General features: G+C 39.8%; 1 protein-coding gene across 1 annotated transcript; it reads right to left on the reverse strand.

Moving 5' to 3' along the window:
- Positions 1-620: 620 nt before the first annotated feature.
- LOC139189453 (uncharacterized) lies at positions 621-1,103 on the reverse strand. Its single transcript, XM_070808408.1, has one exon. The coding sequence runs from the start codon at positions 1,101-1,103 to the stop codon at positions 621-623; it is 483 nt and encodes a 160-aa protein (XP_070664509.1).
- Between the last annotated feature and the right edge of the window lie 17,707 nt (positions 1,104-18,810).

The raw sequence follows: 18,810 nt of genomic DNA on the forward strand, positions 1-18,810 counted from the left end.
TCTATGGCCCATCCCCTGAACGGCTATGGTTTAGTGACCGAATGTAGTGATTCGGCCGGGACCCTCTTTATAGGACCATGAATTTGGCATTGTACACATCCTTCTGCGAACTCAATACAATCATTTAGTATACTTGGCCAGAAATAGACGTGTCGGTGAAGCAACCATCGCATCTTTCGGTCGGACTGATAAGCCCTGCAAATTCCTTCATGAACTTCTGCGATTGCTTGGGCAGCCTCTTGCGGTCTGAGGCATAACAGTAATAAACCGTTCTCACCTTTTCGGTATAATTCATTTTGGTATAATACGTAGTTTGTGGCTTGGACCCTTGTCCGACGGTAGTGTTTTTTGTTGGGGTTAGCAATATATCGCATAATCGCCCTTCTTCAATCATTTGGTAATGCCTCGACAACACAAACCTCAATAGTGTTCTTCCGTTCTAACAATGAAGGTAAGGACATGACCCGGGTACGGATCAGGTAATCACATTGGAGAACTTGTTGATTAATCAAGGCTAAGTGTGTTTGTTATGACACAGGTATTTCTCGGCCTAATTTGCCCCCCAAGAGTTGTGCTCCGGAGGCTATTTGAGCTAATTCGTCGGCATCCGTGTTATGAACTCATGAAATATGTTTGAAAGTAACGCTGTCGAAAGACTCAGCCAAATAGCTGGCAACCATGTGGTAGGGCGCCAGAGTACAACTCATGCAATGAAAAGTCCCATTGAGTTGATTAATTACAAGTTCGGAGTCACCAAGAATAAGGACATGAGTCTCCCACAAATCGTGGAGTACACCGAAGCCGATGATAAAGGCTTCGTATTCAGCCTGATTATTCGTACAATAGAAATCGAGCTTGAGAGAAAAATACCAGCGGCTATGAGTGGGGGATTGAATAACAATCCCAACGCCAGCCGAGATTGAAGTACTAGAACCATCAAAATACATTGTCCAGTAATTATCACGTGTTGCTACCATGCTGATTTCAACGTCATTGCCCCCGAACTCGTACAGGGAAGGGTGTTGGGCCAAGAAATCGTCCAACGCTTGGCCTTTGACAGCTTTCTGGGGCACATATTGCAAGCTGAACTTAGAGAGAGCCATCGTCCAGTAGCTGATTTGACTTTTTACGATTGGTCGAGTGAGCATGTAACGAATGACATCGATTTGGGCGATGACCTAAGTGACTGATGAGAGCATGTAATGTCTGAGTTTTGATGCAGTGAAAAATAGGGCGAGACAAAGCTTCTCGACAGCGGAGTAATTAATCTCTGGTGGGTTGAGATTTCAGCAAAGGTAAAAAATGGCCTGGTCTCGTCCAGCATCATTGTCTTGTGCAAGAAGGCATCCGATGGATTCTTCGGCCACTGAGATGTATAGCTTAAGAGGTATTCCACATCATGGTACAACGAGGACGGGTAGAGTTGTTAGGGAGACCTTGATTTGCGTAAATGCCTCTTGGTGTTCTGCACGCAATTCGAAGATGTCAGAATCCTTAAGTTTCAAAAGCGTGGAGAAGGCTTTCATTTTCCCGGCAGAATTAACAATAAATCGACGGAGAAAGTTAATCTTATCGACCAGTGATTGTAGTTATTTCATAGTCGTTGGGGATGGAGCGTTGATGATTGCGTAAGCCTTGTTGTTGTCTACCTCAATACCACGATGATGTACGAGGAATCCTAAAAAATTACCGGCTGATACGCCGAAAGTATATTTGGCGGGATTCATCTTAAGATTATGCTTGCGCATACTCAGGAAAGCCCGATGGATTTGATTTGATTACAACATCGTTGATGTAGACTTCAACAATGGTACTAATCAAATCATGGAAAATAATGTTCATGGCTCGTTGGTATATGGCACTGGCGTTCTTGAGGTCGAATGGCATAATGACCCATTCGTATGTGCCGAGTGCGCCAGGGCAACGAAAAGCGGTTTTATGGACATCAGCTTTGGCGATGAAAATTTGGTTATAACCAACATGTCCATCCATAAAGGATAAGATTTTGTGATGTGCCGCTGCGTCGATTAACAAATATGAAATTGGCATTGGATACTAGTCTTTAAGCATTTCCAAGTTCAAATTTCGAAAATCAATATAGATGCACAGGGCACCACTTTTCTTTAAAATAAGGATGATGTTCACCAGCCATTAGACGTATCGAGCTGTCCGAATCAACCCAGTTTTTAAAAGTCGAACGAGTTCTCTTTTATGCCTAGTTGTACTTCAGTTGAGAATCATCAAGGTGGTTGGTGCAATGGTTTACACCCAGGTTTGATGTGCAATTCATGTTCAACTAGTGTGCGATCTAGACCAGGCATCTCATGGTAACTCCAAGCAAAACAATCTTTAAATTCTTTAAGCAAATTACAAAGTTCAATTTTTACATGTTGGGGGTAACAAAGTACTGATGAACAAAGGTCGTGGCTCTTCGGCTGTTCCAACATTTATTTCCTCTAATGGATCTTTAACTTAAGGTTGACTATCCTCGAGCTCGGCTGGTACAGCCTGAACTTTATCTAGTGATAGTATGAGACCGTTGTCTCATTCGACCAAAAATTCTACTAAGTTGACGCTCGAATTTGGGTGTTTGGAAATAGTGTACCAGTGGGCCAGCAGTCATTCCATGGTAGATGAAACCGCAGCTCAGCGTCTGTCCTGTCTTTCTTCAGGCATCACTGTCAGCTAACCCAAGTCTTATCGAATCCTGATGGATTCGATTACTTTCTGGATCGAAATTCGAGTAGGTCACCCTTCCTCATTCAAACCTTGTAGGGTAATATAACCGACATGGCCATCATAATATCGTGCCTGAATCATATTGGCTTCGAACGGCTGACTGTCGGCTGGATGAACCATAACTGATTTTCCATCCCAAAAGATGAAAACTTGATATAAAGTAGAGGGAATACAATTCATTTGATGAATCCAATCCTGACCGAGCAATGCATTATACTCGGTCTTGGAGTCGACGATAAAACATGCGGTCATGTGATTACGACCTGTAATGTTTACCTCTAAAGGGAGCATTCCTTTAGTTTGGGATTTGTCACCGACAAAGCTGCTCATGGTTATTCTTGATGGGATGAGTTCGTCGTTGGATCATCGTGATGCTTTCATGATGGATATAGGCATGATATTGATCGTCACCCCACAATCGATGAAAATTTTAGAGATTGGATAACCTTCGATGTGAGTTGTGAAATACAACGACTTTAAATGTTGAAGAGGGAATGCAATTGTATGGCCAGAGCTGCTTTAAGTTTATTGTCGTTATTTGCTTGCCCATCTTCGGTGGTGGTGACGAAATCGACTTGTGTTGCTTCCTCGGTTACCACATCACCATCCAAGATATTTGGTTGGTGTGCAGTTGGCTGGAATTCAACAGGTAGAACATGAACCATACTGATTTCCATGTTCTCAAGGACGGAATGGCCTATCGAATTTTGGTCGTCATTTTCCACGTTATCGAGGAGTGCAGCATCGTGCGTTAGAGCATCCTCAGCCTAATCATCGTGTGTCTCAATAGGTACTTGCTCTTGTGACTTGTAACCCGACCTTACTTCCTTTTGACTATCGTCTTCGAACTCATTCCTTTCTGGTGTCTGACTTTGCCCCTGCAGTGCTTTACGGGCTCGTTCTTTATAGGTGATCTGGACGTCCCTTGTGTCTAGGTAGGCGTCCAGATGTGCCACCTGATCTTTTTCGTGAGCCGTAAGGCCGAAGAAAGATACGGTCGTGAAGACTTCGAAGTGGTGTCGTAAGTATTGAAGGACTTCAAGAGAAAAAAGAAGCTCGGCCATATCAATGTCCATGTATGGATCGACCTTGAAGCCAAGAACCCTAGCTTCTCGTATATTCTGGAACCTGGCCTTCATTGCTGGATCTATGGTTTTTTGGATAATTTGTTCAGCATCAGGATAAGTGAGTGCCAGGTCGAAAGCTTCTTGATAAGCCTTGGGTAGGTCGTACAAATCGTTGGCAGAATATTTCTTATGAAACTCTCTCATGTACTCCAAAGATTCACCGAGGAATGAAGGGTGTAAATTTCGTCGAACTCTTATTAACGGTTCTTGTGGGGGTAACAGGGGAAGTTTGCTTTCGGCGTATTTCCCAAACTGCTTGAAACAAAATTTTATCTCTTCAGGCCGAATGAGGAGTTTTATGCGTTCCTCGGACTCTTCAATGGTGGTTTCGAAGTTGCGATTGGTTCCCTGTCGCCCTTGTTGCGATTGGTTCCCTGTCACCCTTATTGCTTCTTTCGGTTGCCATTTAACGATCGAAACGTTCTAGGCTGCCTGTTGTCGAGCCATGCAATCTATCCGTTGGCGTCGACGTTTTTAAGATTTGGATAGTGCAATATACATACCAGTGGGAGAGTTGTAACTATGCCAACGTTGCTCGCGCTATAAAATGGTGCGTTGAAATCAAGACGCTGTCTAGCCTAGGTAGGGCCGTTTGTCCGTTCCTGAGGAGGTGCCGCCGCAGTCTTGGATGGTTGTTGTGGTGTTGGAGTCTAATGCAGTCTCTCATTCGGTTTGATTAATACGACGCGTGCCTTACAATTGCTGCACAAAACCATTGGCTCGTCAGTTTCCTCTGCACTGAAGTTTGACATAGATTTGACTAAGACCGGTCCCAAAAACCCGGTGGGCGGTTCATTGGAAAATAGATCAATTTTGAGTCATGGCCGAGAGTTTTGCTGTGGGACGTGTTGTATTGGGACAAACTCGGCCTTCCCTTTCCCTTTGCTTTTGGGCAAATGGGCGTCTACCATGCCAACTGTTGTTGAAGGGAATGGATCCAAGTCGACCGGCATTTGTTTTTTAGGAAACTTTAACTTGCCTTTATTAATCCAACTTTGAATATTATCACGAAACACGACGCAATTGTTCGTGGTATGCTTAGTCGAGTTATAGTACTTGCAATATATCTTTCCTTTAAGCTCTTCAGCCTTGGGGATGTTATGTCTTGGCCGAAGTTTGATAATCTTTGCTAACAACAATTGGTCAAAAATTGCATCGGCCTTGGTGATGTCAAAAGTGTAAACTTTTGATGTTTTCGCCTTTTTTTCAATGGCTAAGTAGGTTTTCGCTTTCGACTGATGCGTAGTTGACCGTGGGATTTTTGTAAATCGTTCCTCGGGATAGGGACTTCGAGGTCTTTTCCCGTCGAAGTAAATAATCATATTGCTTGACATGTTGGGCTAATTCGTACATATCTCAGAAGTTTGCCTCCAGGAATTTCTTTTTGTACTCTATGTCTAGCCTATTCAGAGCAAGCCTAACAAATTTGACTTCGGGTAAAGATACTCAGCACCAATTCCTGGCCGATTTAAACCTTGTAAGATAGTCCATTGGTGACTCATCGGATGCTTGAGCGATCTTAGTCAATGAAGAAACTGACATTTCCATCCCCAACCGATAGAATTGTTCGTGAAATTTCTCAACCAGCTCATCCCAACTTTGGATGGAATTAGGTGAGAGGTTGATATACCATGCGAATGCTGAGCCCGTCAATGAAAAGTTGAACAGTCACAGTTTATGGAAATCACTATTGACATTTCCGCATTGCGCAGTGAAACGGGCCACATGTTCTAACGAGGACAAGGATGATTCTCCAGCAAAAAGGCTGAAATCTGGAATCTTGAAGCTTTTAGGATATTCAAATTTTTCCATATAAGCTGGATATGGATGAATGAATTTCGGGAACTTTGGCCCATTTTTCATGGCCAAATCGATCATCTTTTGGACCTCGATCATATTGACAGATGCTACTTCCACTATCTGGTCGCATCCATCTAACTTACTACTTGATCCTCTTTTTTTTTCCAAGTAAATTGTTTTGAGCTGAGTAGATTCTACTTCGGCATGTAGCGGGTTACCTTTGAGTGGAAATTGTCGAGATTGATCAGTAGGTTTCCCTGCGAAGACTCTGCTAACTAATAATTTGAGCAATTGGGTGTGTGTCTCACCATTACTTCGTATTACCTCGAGCAAACTGTTCATTTTTTGGATACCTGTCTGTTCAACCTGTCGAGATTGCTCGTCAAGTTGTCTTCGAAGAAACGACCTAGTTGGAGGGTCAGAACTTTCACCACCGTCTTTATCGCAATCCTATAATATTCCTTCAATGAAAATGCTTGCGGTTTGGTTGGGTACTTCTGTGTTTCGGGGCAGGGTACCGAGACAAACTTCATTTTCTCGATGTGTCACACTTCCAGCCTCAGAGGTCACAATAACGAGGGGATTTCGTGCATGTGATACTTCTTATCCAGGATTCTGAATGGCAGATTGGTCGTTGACTTTCCCATGATTGTTTTCTTTTAAATCGATCGTATCTCGATGGTCATGAACTTCATAGTTTTAGCACTTATCCCACCGGACATGCCAAAATGTTGACCCTAAAAACTACTAAGCCTACGTGGCGCGCAGGCCGAATAACTAATGAGCTAACTACGTCATTTGGTTGATGCAGGGCGTGCCAACTCGTCGGCTGAGCTCGGTCGAGGAGTAAAATGTGTTGATGTTGCGTTGAGCGCGCGGCTGACTTCTTGATCTTGCGACTGCGGCCGAGGAAGGAACACGTCTTGGCCTTTAGGTTCTAGAGCCTAAAGACAAGGCTGTTAATTCTGCAAAGTTCACAAATCGTCGGCGTCGGATTCGGTCATAGTGATTATATTTGTAAGGGTATAAGCATGGCGAATCGACACCAATGTATAGGGGCACAGATACACAAAACAGATATATTTCTTGATGGTAAATGTGGTTCGACCGTTAGAATGCTGAACTCTAAAGCTTACTTATGAGTATCCAATGATAAAACAACTCGGTGTTCAATGTGCTGAGCCCTAGTAAACTGTAACACCTCACTTCGCTGAAAAGGCTAATGAGATGACCTCTGCCGATAAAGACTCGAAAGTTTTTCTTAACCAAGACTTGGATAGATAACCAGTCAGCTTTGACGCAGTGCTGTTTATCCAAACTGAAGATGTTCTGTAGTCGGCTAGTTTTAAGGCGATAGTTTTGTTTATCCAAATTGAAGGTATCACCGGTTGCCTTCACAATGCTGTTTATCCAAATTGAAGGTGTGTTGCCGGAAAAGAAAATAAAAAATCTCAAGGTTGTTGAGAGGTTTCGTGTAGAGCGAGAGTTTGCGCAGGGCAGTTTGTGTGTTGAATTAGAGGGGCTTTGAATGATGCACCCATCCTTATATTTATAGTAGCAAACCTTATTCTGATCGAATCAAACTTATACTCGGATTAGGACTCTTTTCCCTGATCCAATCTTATCTCAGCCAATCCTACTCCTATTAGGATTTTGAACTCAACCCCTTATCCAGCCGTATTCATTCCCAAGTTTCAGCATCATCATCCTGCCGAGACTTTTTATTGTATCAGGATTCAACTACCCCATCCTGATAGGACACGGCCGGCCCCTGAGCAACACTTCCGGGCCGAGAACAATTCTAAACTTGGCCCAAACCAGTATTTTAGGCCCAAACAATAATATTAATTAAATAATATCATGGAATTTTTCATGGTATTCTTGATTGAATTTGATTGTGATTTCTTGCTTGATTGAGTTAGTATTCGATAAGGGAAGTTTTAAAGATATGATTTGATTATTAATCTTATCTTTAATATCTTTGACTTTTCTCTTTGCCATGAGTAGAAGAGCTTAAAAAGGTTGTAGCCAGCAGATTAGGACTTCTTGGTTGTTGTACTGCGTATGGAACAAATGTGAGTCTTGTCAAATTAATAAGTTATTCTCGTTTCTTGAAGGTAAAAGTTCACTTGTCAGTTCCAGGATGTTTTGAATTAATTTTAGCTATACAAATGTCACGACACTCGTTGTGATGCGCGTAGGTGGTGCAGGAGGTCCAGAAGTACAAATTGAGTAGGCCTACCAAAAAAGTGTTCTTCAACTGCATTGGATTCTGAGCTCTGAGCTCTGACTTATGGTAAAATTCTCATGTGATATGGAACCTAAATGCCTATTGAATTTAGGTAAATTATTAAATAAACCTAGAGAGCAATTATTTTTCAAACAAGAGAGAGAAATCACAGGATATTGTTCCTTATCCTCCAATTTTCTTCTTTGCTTACCCCATGAAGAGTTGGTCGTCGTTGTCGTTGATGTGCCTTTAAGGTAAGAGAAAGAGAACTTTTTCCTTCAGCTATGGCTCAACTAGACACTTGGAGAGCCGGAGGCTTGGCTGGGAGGTGTATTGGTGTGGCTAGGAACCGCTGAGTGAAAGGAGTTGAGGAGTTGGGTTGGCCTGGTATGCTAGGCTTGCCTAGTGCCATGTGGAGATGCTGACCCATAGAACTCCTACTGATGAAGATGCTGATCCCAATGCAGGGTGTGCCTGCCGAATGGGCTGCGGAGCTTGGTGATGCAGCTAGGAGCCACATAAATGAATTGAAGTGGCTAGGTGCCATTGAACAAGTGTCGGCATGGCTAGGGGTGGTAAGAGAGTTGTGTGGCCTTGCTGGTAGGTTAGCCTACTTGTTGAACCTTCAATCAAGAAGAAATCAAGGTCTTTTTTTTTTTTTTTTTTTTTTTTGCTTATTGTGAGAGTTATGCTACTTTTGGGAAGCATGTTATCAAGCTATCTTCTTCAAAGGATAAAAAGAAAGTTGTTGATCCCGTGAAATCTATAACTCCTAAAAAAGCTAAAGTTTTGGCTGAAAAGATCGTTCAACGCAGGAACTATGTTGCCCTCGGTGTCTGGGTTCGGAGATATAAAGAAGTGTTCATCTGTTGCTGAGTTTAGATTGACTTCTAAAAAGCTCGCCATTATGAGAAGTGGGAAGGAAGTTCGTCACTTGGAAAAATGGATTTAGTTGCTTAAGAGGCATCAAAGTTTGCTCCTTAAACTGTTGCCGTACCTACGTTACCTGCCAATAAGGAGGAAATTGCTGGAGTTTGATTTCTCAATTACTATAGATGGAGCAATTGAGGGTGAAGTTGTTGAGATTGGAGCTGCTAAAGATGAAGTGGTGGAAGTGTGAGCTGCTAAAAGTGAGGTGGTTGTTGAGAAGCCAAAGATCATCCGAGCTGTTAAGAGTAGTCTACTTTCTTGCTTGAAGTGTCTTGTAAAACTTTAGCCATAAAAGTGCTAATTATTTGTGCGACTTTAAAAACAGCATGCGCTTCTAGTAGGTGTTCCTAAGCCGCAAGTTTTGGCTTTTATGGGGTGTTGAGTTGCTAAGTCCATCGTTCGCTACTGCTTCTGATCGTGTGATGCTGGCGTTGCCAAGCTTGTTTATTAACTTCATTGCTCGAATGAAAGTCATCTAAAACGAGAATCTCATTATTCGACTACTACGAGATTCTATGGGCAGTGTACTTTGAGCTTATGTGAACTTGTACTTAACAAGGTTGATGCGTGACACGACGAAGTTTCTCATAAGCTGTCGAAGAGTTGGACTGCTCTTGCAATTTGGTGTCAACGATCCATTGAGCTACATAGCCTGTAGCACAACATGATAAAGATCTGTGGAGCATGAAAACCGCTAACTAGTCACATCAAAAGTGTGCAGTTGTATGAAATTCATGGGGACAACGATTCGAGGATTGCAGTGCTTTGGGGTCATATATCCAATGGGCTACGTAGCTAGTAGCACATCATGATACAATTCTGTTTGGACATGAAAAATCGACAACTTGTCACAACAAACTGTGTAGTTGTATGAACTTTTGTAGGCATCAATTTAGGAAATGTACTGCACTTTTGTGTTTCTTTTAGTATAAACCCTAGGTTCACACGAATTGGGACAGGGGCATAATCTTTTAGTTAGCTATGCCTTGATGAAGACTATAATAGTTAATTTCGAGAACGACGACATAGGTTGTCGTGCAACTAGTTCACTGAGGTAGTCGAACTTATATATATGAATATTCGGGAAGTTTACCAGGGAGAGCATAGCCAGATGGGTGTCGGGGAATTAGTTTACCCTCTTGCACTAGAGAGCATGGAAGTCGTTGTTGTGGGTGCGGCTGAGCAAAGATGGATTGTTGAAAAAAACTGAAATAATTCTTAGCCTATGAGGTCTTGTTTGGCAATCTGCTTAAGATTTTGAACTATTTAGATAGGCCTAAATGGGGTTTAGGTGGTGACGATGGAATATGAGAATTTGAATCAGCATCTGATCTTTTTCTAGACTAATTTCTCTATGTCCATATTGGTATTTGTTGTCATGGGTTGAGCTTCGACCCATTTTGCGAAGTAGTTGGTTTCTACAATCATCATGCATCTGCCCTTAGTAAAAAATGATATTGGTCCTATCAGGTTAATTGCCTTACTGCATGAATAGCCAATGGCTTGTCTGTAGATGGAGTCTGTTGGCAAGTAGTGTGGGCACTATCTTGAAACAATGGCAGCTGTCGCAAATTTGTACAAAACCCTTAGCTCTTTGATGCATCGTTAACCAATAATAGCATGTGTTAAAAGTTTTTTTGAGTTAAGGAGCGGCCTATAGAGTGATTACCAAAAGCACCTTTGTGGATGAGGTTGAGAATCATGAGGTTTTTGGGCAGTTTTAGGAAGCGGAGATGTGGTCAAGTCAAAGGATCCTTGAACGAGCTTGCCGTTTCACATGTAGTAGCGTGCCACTTTTGTTTGTTGAAGCTTTCTCGACTTTGGTTTATCTTCAATGAGTGCTTTATTGACTAGGTAGTCAATGATAGAATCTTACCAACTCAGGGTTATGTTGATTTGCGCCACCTTTGGTGCTCATTTTGCACATATGTTCTACTTCCCAAAGTATTCAATTAGGATGGAGCGTTTGAGTTAGTGGTCTAGGACAAAGCCTAAACTTGCCAATGCGTCTGTGTGAATGTTCTTTACTCGTGGAATATGCGTAAGGGTGTAAGTGAGGAATGTCGTGAGCTGCTTTAGGACCTTATGCAAGTATTGTACCATTCTTGGATGTTTTGTCGTGTACTCACCTGAGGCTGGTGACCAGTTGAGAATTTGAATGGATTGTAAGCTTTTTCACCACTAAGTCTTTTGCTAGTCGGGGAACTATTAGTAAAATATCGTACTATACTTCGTTGTTGGATGCTTTTGAAGCTTATAATGATGGATTGATCTAGTGTTGAACCATCTAAAGTGATGAGGACAAGACCTGCTCTTGATCTTTGGTGGTTGAAGAAACCATCGACACGAAAATACCAACAAATTCTTGTAGGTTGGTCTGGTGCGTCTTTTTGGCATTTGTTTGCCCTCAATGAGCCATAGAAGTTGTTGCGTTCATCGGATTGGGTCCGCTATGAAGTTTGCCAGTTCTTGGGTCTGGATTGTGAAAGATTGATCACAATGGATATTGCGTCATAATTATGATTTTGTGCGCTTGAAAGTATGGCTTTAGTTTCCAAGTTGCAACAACTAGCGCAAAAATCATCTTTTCAATTTTTAGGCATCTAGTTTCCTCATCAATAAGAGCTTTTGAAGTGTAGAATACAAATAGTTGGGCCCCTAGCTTTTCTTGTATGAGAGTAGAGCTCATCGTTGCTTCAGATACTACCAAGTAGATAAACATGTTATCTTCTACTTCCAGCTTATACATTAAAAGAGGTGAAGTCAGGCACTACTTCAAATCTTTGAATGCCTTTTCGCACTCTTCATCACATTTATTCATCTGCGCCTTCTTTAGAACCTTGAACCCCCAATTTGTGGTTGGTTGAGTGACTGCTAGTCATGACGCATTTGGAAAGAAATATCGCCATCAATTCTTGTCTTTATTTGAGACACCTCGTCAAGAGTGCGCTATGTTTTTTGATGTGCTTGAGGGTTAACTCGCCAAAGTGTATTATTGCACAAGGACGCTTGTCAAGTTTGTAACCTGTCAGGTAGGTTTGGATCGACATTCGAATTAGAATAGTTAGGTTGATAGGCATTTCTGGGAGTGGTGAAAGTGTAGTGGATAACGGGCATGAAATTTGAGTAGTGACAGATCAGATTCGTCGAAAATGAGATAGAATTACAGAAAAACAGGGTGAAATCATCGTCGGTTCAATTTCCTTTCACCGATGGACTGGTTGGTCCGGCTTGAACTGGATCGTATCCGATGATCGGCAAGTTGTTTAGCTGAACTAGTCTAAGGGCTGGTTTGGATGCTGGAGTGAGTCGGAGAACGAGCTGAGGCGCGAGTTGCAAGTCGACTCACGTAGGTTATTGCATGCTACTCTAGCACACTAGGGTCACACAATTTGGGGCTGGAAGGCTTGGTTTTGTTTTTGGTATGCACATCTACATTGTAGGTTGTGTTGTTGTTGTGAGTTGAGCTTGCATGCTGTTTGAAGGGAAAATTATGAGCTTAACACATGGGATTTCTAAATGACTAGCATGCATATACAATTCAAGATTTATATACATAAGCAACGGAAGCAATTTATCAAATAATATCAAAGCTATAGTCATGCAAATCCCCTTCAAGGTTCATAGGTTTATATATAATGCATCAAAACATTTTAGTAAAGAACAAAGTGTAGGTTTAGTCTTATACCTCTTGATCTAGACTTGAGACCAAGGATGGACCACCTTCAAGCCCTTTGTTCCTTAAAGTCCTTGAGCCTAGCCTCCCTCCTTGCCTCCTCCACTTTGTTAGTAAGAGTGCTCCAAGGTTCTCCTTAAGTCTCCAAAGGAGAAGACCTCTAAAGATCCACACCCACTAGTGTAGTGAGATGGATGGAGGAATAACCAAAAGGGTGAAAGATTGTTAGTAAATTCACCCTCTAGGTGGCCGGCCTTTGTGGTTTTAGAGAGCTATTTTCTTTTGCCTCTTTGTTGTTCAAAAACTCACAAAAACCCTAATGAACTTTGTGCTATAAAGTTCCTTATATAGACAAAAGAAACCTAGTCAACAACTTAACTAAATATCTCTCCCAAACCCTTTAAGTGGCCGGCCCTTTAGTGTTTGGTTTGGGCTTTGGGCTTTTATTATTTCAAGTCATCCTATGCTTAAATAAAAGCCCAATGGGTTTAGGCCCAATGGGCCCAATTAAACCCGAACGTTTCTTTAAGCCCAAAACGATCTTTTATCGCTTTTATGATTTCTTTAGACTTTCTAAATTAATCACAACACTTAATCAATCCAATTAATTATTTCCATCATCCATTAATTACTCACTACAAGAGTGTATCCGTGTACAATCATTTTAGGTTCTAATTAGCAAGGCAGTGAGGTGATTGACATCAATCTAATTGATTATATTTAATCCAATCACTTAGTGAATTAAAACTTCATTTTAATTCACCTTTCTTCTTTGACGACTACATTTAATCATCTAGAAGAACTCACAAGCTATGAGTGACATCTAACCATATATCATAGCTACCCAAGCTAATGTAGAAGTTGTTCGGAGAACCTATTCAGTTGGAATTACAATGTAATTCGATCCTTCTCTAAAACAATACTCTCAATCACATTACTAGGGTATGGATATATTATGTCAAACCCCTAATGTGATTATTCCTTCTTATATGATTCAATTGAGTCGTATAGGAACGCTTTCCTTTATTACGCTCGATACTTCGGCCAAAGATTCCCGAATCATATCTTAGCGTATTCTTCCTCTCTAATCGAGGATTAGAGATTCCTTATTGCGCATTCACTTGCCTTCATGACTAAGTGGCTTAACCCCAATTATGCCGTGGACATCCACGAATGGGGTGACTTTGACATAATCAAAGATTAAGTACTTAGCCATAAGACAACGACGATGCCTCAGGTCAAAGGACTACTTACATTATTCCAACCATTAGAGTTACTTGCTTGACATGTGAGTAGACCTCCATGCAAGTACTCTCGTTCGATTGTGTTCAGTGAACTCATTCTCTTAATGAGCACCTACATACTTGTCTTAGTGTCACAACACGAATGGGATGAGACTTTCCATCCTTCCATTTGAAGCGGACACAGTATGTACCGGTCTAAGCATTGTCAGTTTCCCTTCGACAATCCAATGACTAGGAACCTTTTTGGACATGTTATGTGAAGAAGGTCTCTGTAGTCTAACATCATTAGATTACTTCTTCAATCGATCCATTGTCCATGGATACACTATTTAGGACATATATCGTTTATTGAGATAGTCCTAATTCGTGTTTTTTCCATTTGATGTATAAGAGTCATCCATACATCGATTCATTTGTCCTGAAAGGTTTCTTCCAAAGATTGACTTTCAGGGCATATTTCCAACAATCTCCCACTTGCACTAAAGTCAATTACTAGTGTATCTTATACATCTTGTTGAGAGAGCTTATGCTCGTAGGTTAACTTGGTTATGTATTAATCCCTTTTATTATTTAAAAGGGATTTTCTTATCAAATGTTTCCAAAACATTTGATGATGTCTCTTTAGTGTGTTCGAATACTTTGATGAGACCTTGATTCCATGGCTTGAGCTATCGCCCCATTACGTCGTAGTACCCTACTGACGACCTTATGGTTTGGATTCAATCATTGGTTCTAAAAGAACCCCTTCCATTCAAAACACCTTTTTGAAGCAGTTTCTAAAACTATATATCATCATATATTTCGTTTGTATACTTCATACAAACTTTGCTCCAACCTTGAGACCATTGTAGTACAACACTAACAATCATTCATATGATTAGTACTTCATCCATTATGAAGTTCCATTTGATAAAATGGCTTATTTTCACTTTGGTTAACAACCTAAGTGAATGCACGCTTCCAGAGTCCCACTTTGATGTTTCTTTCTTAAAGGCAATAATACTCTTTCAGTTGCTTTGGTTCTGATCCTGGGATTTAGTAATATCTTATAGTGACAACCCTTATGGTTCTTCACTTTTGGATATCTACTTCACAAGTCAATACATGTGTCCCTTTTTGTGATTTTATGACACATTCATTATAAGGGTTATGAAAGTGATTTCCTATCACATAGGAAAATGCTTTCTTAAATCTACAACATTTGAGATTTAATTCCCATATAACATTATTGAGATAGCCTTGCTATATCAATAAGTCCAATTTCAAGTCTATACTTCAAAATTGACCATGTCACGTTTTGTATTTTCTCGAGTAACATCTATGTTTTATCAAGTCTATCGAATAGACTTTATTCACATCTTGTTGCTCAAATTATGACATCACTCCCACTGGCCTTGTTGTAACTTAGAATTCATTCAAAAATAACAATTATATTTTCTTGATTTGAATGCATATTGCTCCCACTAACTTAAATGAATCACACACAAAAGAATTCCTTCTCAAGTAATTCCATTTGAAATGTGTGACTTGTTCCATTAAGTCTATTCATTTAAATTATATGGTGTCATACACCATACTTCAAGTTTTAGTCATACTAAGACCTTTAATGTAGTCATATAAGAATTATCCAAGTCTTTAGTGGAAGCATGGCTCCTACTAAGGATATAGAAGCTCAACCATTCCTTCTAGGTGGTTGATATAATTCTTTATTAAAACTACATAGAGCAATATAGTTACATGAGATGTTGAATTTGGTTTGTCTTGTTGTTAAACCATATGTTGTGACTCATTTTGAAACTTATCCCCTTTTGTTTCATCAACTTGTCCATATGCTTGGTTATTTAGCTTGTTCTCATAAAAGAGAATTATGGACAACTCCCAACATATAACAATTTTATGCTAGGTTGACGAAACCAACATTCAAAGACTATTCTTTAGAATGTCACACAACATAGAATTTTAACGTTTTGAAGAGCTTGAGTCTTTTAACAATTAAAATTGCAAACTCTTAATAATTGTCAAATACTATTATTCTTTAGACAACTATAAACCAATCATATTCAAGTTTATATCAATTTTCACACCTCCCACTATTTCTCATGACTTTAATGAGAAATCATTTCATTTATTCAAAATGTATGAAAGTGGAGTATATTGGAAGAAGACATTGTGTAGTAGCTTTAAAACATTTCAAGCTTATTTGTTTCAATCTTCACTAAGTTAATGTCTTGTTATTAAGTGACTAAAGTCTTTAAACATTTTATAGATTTAGACACTTCTTTCTTGGTTTAATCATTAACACAATTGACATTTTAAAACCTTTTAAAGAATGCCCAATTAGTTGTTCAAAATTACTAATTGAATCAAGAGTGATCTTGATCATTGTGTTTCAAGTGATAACCATATAAGAAACGTTTTTCTTATTACTTATATCATTATAATGTGATCTTCCTTTTCTTCAAGAAAGGATACTCTAGACTTTTGTCAATTCATATAGAACTCATAGGTAGACAATTGGAACCAAATCTAAAGATTCATTGTATCCTTTTATGTCCTACATGTGAGATCTATCCATAATTGATAAATCTTTAAGTTTGGTTATCACATTACAATAAGTGATATAACTCTTGTATCTCAACTAGGATACAACAAGACAATTTTCAATTCATAACACTACTTTAAGGAAATAGTATATTAAAAAGGCATTCTTCACATTACATTAATATGATATTTCAAACATTCATAATGTTTAATACAAAAAGTATTAGCTCTATACATGTAGAGACTAATATAAATACCTTTATACATTTAGGCACTATAGTGGTCTTTCATCATATGAAGCCACATAATAAGTTCTTAATAAAATAAGAAAGTTTAAAGACAATCTTTAATGCCTAACAAACTTCCTAAGTAGTAAGCAAAAAATATAGTGGCCGAATCCTTCACCACTTTTTCCTTGCTTGTTCATCTTCTACTTGGCTTCTCCACCTATATACAATTATACAAGTGATTAGCTCTTTATATCAAATATAAATATTTAGAAGATCTAACATTTAGAATTGAAGATAAGAATATAAACCATACCTTGTGGCTTGTCCTTAAGACTTGCAAGGTATAACCTGCAATTCCTCCTCCAATGCCCTTCCTTTCCACAATGGTGGCAAGTCCCTTTGGGCTCTTTTGCCTTCTTTTTCCTCACTCCTCCTTTCGGCTTAGGAGAGGGTGGCTTCTTCTCATTCCCTTTGCCTTTGCCTTGCGGCTTGGCCTTGGAAGAGGATGGCTTGTTGTAGACTACTGCAGAAGTCCCTACAACATTCTCTTTCTTCATAGTCTTCTCGGCAGTTACTAACATATTTAGTAACTCAGAGAGAGTACTATCCATCTTATTCATATTGTAGTTCATTACGAACTGCGCAAATGAATCAGAAAAAGAAGCCAATATGAAGTCCTGGGCCAATTCCCCGTCAAGTGGAGTACCAAGGTTCTCCAATTGTTCAATGAATCCTATCATCTTCAGTACATGTTGATGCACTGGAGCCCCCTTGACCATCTTGATCTTCACAAGTTCACAAACAGTGCTAAAGCGACGGTTGCGCGTTCCTTCACCATATAACTCCGTAAGATGGAGTATTATGGAAGATGCACTGTCCATGCCCTCGTGCTGTCTCTGTAGCTCCCCATTCATGGAAGCCAACAGATAGCACTTGGCTTGTGTGTCATCCTCAACGTGCTTGTCAAACTTAGCACGTTCATCCTCAGTAGCCCCAGGGCCGAGAGGTATGTGAGGTGGAGCCTTGTCTAGTACGTAGACAATCTTCTCCAATGTTAGGAGAAGCTTGACATTACGATACCATGATGGGAAATTGTGCCCCTCTAGGCAATGTTTGTCGAGTATTTTCGCGAGTGTGCTTCCAACCATATCTAAATACATAAACAAAAATAATTAGTTTGATTGTTGATTAAGTCAAACGATTCGGGTCTTTAAACCGAATGACACCACCCACCATTTTTGGCAAATTCCATATCCCTCAAGATGGAATCCGGGAGTTTTCAAAGAAAGCTCCTAGCGGGTTATGGGAGGCTCACTATTACCAAGCCCACCTCACGATGATACGATGTTGGCCAACAAAAATAATAATGAGAGGGTACAATTACCCATTCACAAAAACTTCTTGTGATTACCCATCTTTTTGGCCTCTAGAGAGTAATGCCTCACGATGATACGATGTTGGCATTATTTCTCTTAGTTAAGTTCTTTCCCACCATGCCGGTTTAGATAGGGGTTCAAGCATGACCTCACGATGATACGATGTTGGCCACACTCGTTGCCTACCTTAACCTCATCAAATGTTTTAAATAAACTCCTCCTGAGTATAAGCATACACTTTGCACTCCCCCATGATAGGGTGAAGGCGATGTACAAGTCATAAACGATTGGAGCCTACCACGGTGGAAGGCCACGAAAAAGTGTTCAAAGCACTCTTACGCTTTCAACTTAATATTGTATATTGGTTGAGGGATTTTAAGGTCTCATCAATTTTATTTATTTAATCATATTCAAATAAATAATGTCCTATTACAACTACTAGTCCAAAGTTAATGAAATTAGTAGCATATGATATCCCCACTATTCGTTTTCATAAAACAAATCAATATCAAAACATTTTTCAAAATATTGGAGATATATATAACTACTAATTATTTTCATTATAGTTTAGTAGCGTATGATACTCCCACTATTTGTTTTAAGAAAAATAAATCAATATCAAAAACTAATTTTTCAAATATTGGAAGTAACTACTACTACTAAGGTTTTGCATTCCTTTGAAATTTGACTTTATAGTTATCTTAGGCTCTTGGATGACCATGGACTTATTAGGTTATTGCAACAACGAGCCAACATTGTTGAATATAAACTCGGGGAGGTTGTGTCAACTTAATTACGTGCTTTTCAATCCAATTAAAACATTTTCATTGAGCCATTAGAAATGAAAGACAATCATTCATTGCTAATTAGGGCATTGGACCCATTTAATCTTTAATCTCATGTCAAAACCCTCTTTT

The sequence above is a fragment of the Malus domestica genome, chromosome 11, assembly GCF_042453785.1.
Source record: "Malus domestica chromosome 11, GDT2T_hap1".
Taxonomy (NCBI): domain Eukaryota; kingdom Viridiplantae; phylum Streptophyta; class Magnoliopsida; order Rosales; family Rosaceae; genus Malus; species Malus domestica.